Source organism: Halyomorpha halys, unplaced genomic scaffold (assembly GCF_000696795.3).
Source record: "Halyomorpha halys isolate HHAL.00 unplaced genomic scaffold, Hhal_1.1 Scaffold1108.1, whole genome shotgun sequence".
In the NCBI taxonomy this organism is placed as follows: Eukaryota; Metazoa; Arthropoda; class Insecta; order Hemiptera; family Pentatomidae; genus Halyomorpha; species Halyomorpha halys.
This window is the reverse complement of record NW_027109167.1, coordinates 101,197-102,871: the sequence shown is the minus strand read 5'-3', so window position 1 is coordinate 102,871 and position 1,675 is coordinate 101,197. Positions and strand designations below refer to the sequence as shown.

Sequence of the window (1,675 nt, the reverse complement as noted above, 5' to 3'; positions counted from 1 at the left end):
GTCTGGTGCTATGAGTCTCATAACTCCGCTGACCACTAGCCGTATTTTGGTCAAATTACAATTTTGTTTTATTTTACTTCCGCTGTAATGCTAAGTGATAATTGGTTAAAATTATAAGACTGCTCATTTATAAGTGAAAAAAATATAAATTAAAAAAAAAATACTCTTTGAATGGATTTATTTAAAACCTGATAAAAAAAAAATGAGTTTACCGACAACATGTGTATTATATATGTTTGTACTATTTATTAAATTAGTTTTACAGAATTAAATGATTCACACAGCAGATGTCATGTATTTCTAATTCCAATAAAATATATTATTAACGCTTTATTACTAATAACGCTCTATATCTTTAAAACTACTAACAACAATAAAAAATCTAAGAGAACATTATTTAAAGTAGATTAAATTTGCTGAGATATTAGCCTTAATAGAGCTATTTACGCTCAATAGTTCTCGAGATATAGCTTTCTAAAAGAAACATTTCATAAAAATGAACTGAAAGATTAGTAGTTAGTGAATTTATCTTGAAATATTTATATCTTATAAATATTAACATATAGTCTATTAACATTCAAATTAAAGCTAGTTTAGTATACTATTAAGTAGTTCCTAACGTTTATCTTCATAAGAGTATTAGTTTTCATGATATTTGCTAAAATAAATTAATTTATAGTAGTTCGAACAATGAGTTTGATTTATGAAAACATATATCTCAAGAACCATCCGACTTCAGATATCCGCTAGCACTCAAATTAAAGCTAGTTAAATTTACTATAAAATAGTTTTTAACTTTTGGCTTTATAGGAGTAGTAGTTTTTATGATATTTGGAAAAATAAGTTCTCAAAATGTTAATTTCTAGTTGTTCAGATAATTTTTTTTATTTTTTTAATCTCTCTCACTCTCTCTCTCTCTCTCCCTTTCTCCCTCCCCTGCTACCTCTCCCTCTCCCTCTCCCTCTCCCTCAAAATCACAGAATTTTTCTTTATGGGAAGGGATGTACAAAATTTTTTGTAAATTTCATATACATCCCTACCATATAATTGCTCCTGTTGAACATAACTGAAATATGCTTCTATTTTAAAATTGAATCAGTTTTATTTTAACCAACCATTTATTTTCAATTTAACTTATTGTGTACAGAAATGACTGATACAGCCAATGGAAGTTACGGTAATAATAAGGCAGGAAGTGGTGCTACTGATACTCATGGACCTAGCCTTAGCAATAAAGGTTTTGAAACAAGGGCTATTCATGTTGGCCAGAGCCCGGACCAGTGGTCTTCAGGAATAATTGTTCCGCCGATACACATGGGCACTACCTTCAAACAATATGGACCTGGACTTCATAAGGTAAACTCATCTTAGATTTATAATATTACATAAAGCTATCAAATTTTTGAATAATTATTGAAAAAGAACTAAGTTTTATCCAGCAATAAGTATTAATTGATATCCAATTTTTAATTTTCTCTCGATAATGACATTAAAACAAAGTAACAAAGTTTAGAAGTACATAGTTTTAATTTAAAATTGTGGAAAGATAGTCCAGTTGGCAGTCAATAAAGTTACAAAATAGTAGACAAAATATTCAATGTTAACCAACACCCCACTTTGGGCTTTGTCAGGACAAAATAAAAACAAGATAAAAACATTGTAAGAAGTGACAAAA

General features: G+C 28.7%; 1 protein-coding gene across 1 annotated transcript in view; it reads left to right on the top strand.

The window, feature by feature from the left end:
* LOC106688342 (putative cystathionine gamma-lyase 2) overlaps nucleotides 1-1,675 on the top strand; it is a 23,442-nt gene that overhangs the window by 1,643 nt on the left and 20,124 nt on the right. Inside the window, exon 2 of the mRNA XM_067047340.1 lies at nucleotides 1,148-1,356. Within this exon, the coding sequence (XP_066903441.1) occupies nucleotides 1,150-1,356 (207 nt within the window). The 5' untranslated portion in view covers nucleotides 1,148-1,149. The remainder of the gene's footprint in view (nucleotides 1-1,147; nucleotides 1,357-1,675) is intronic.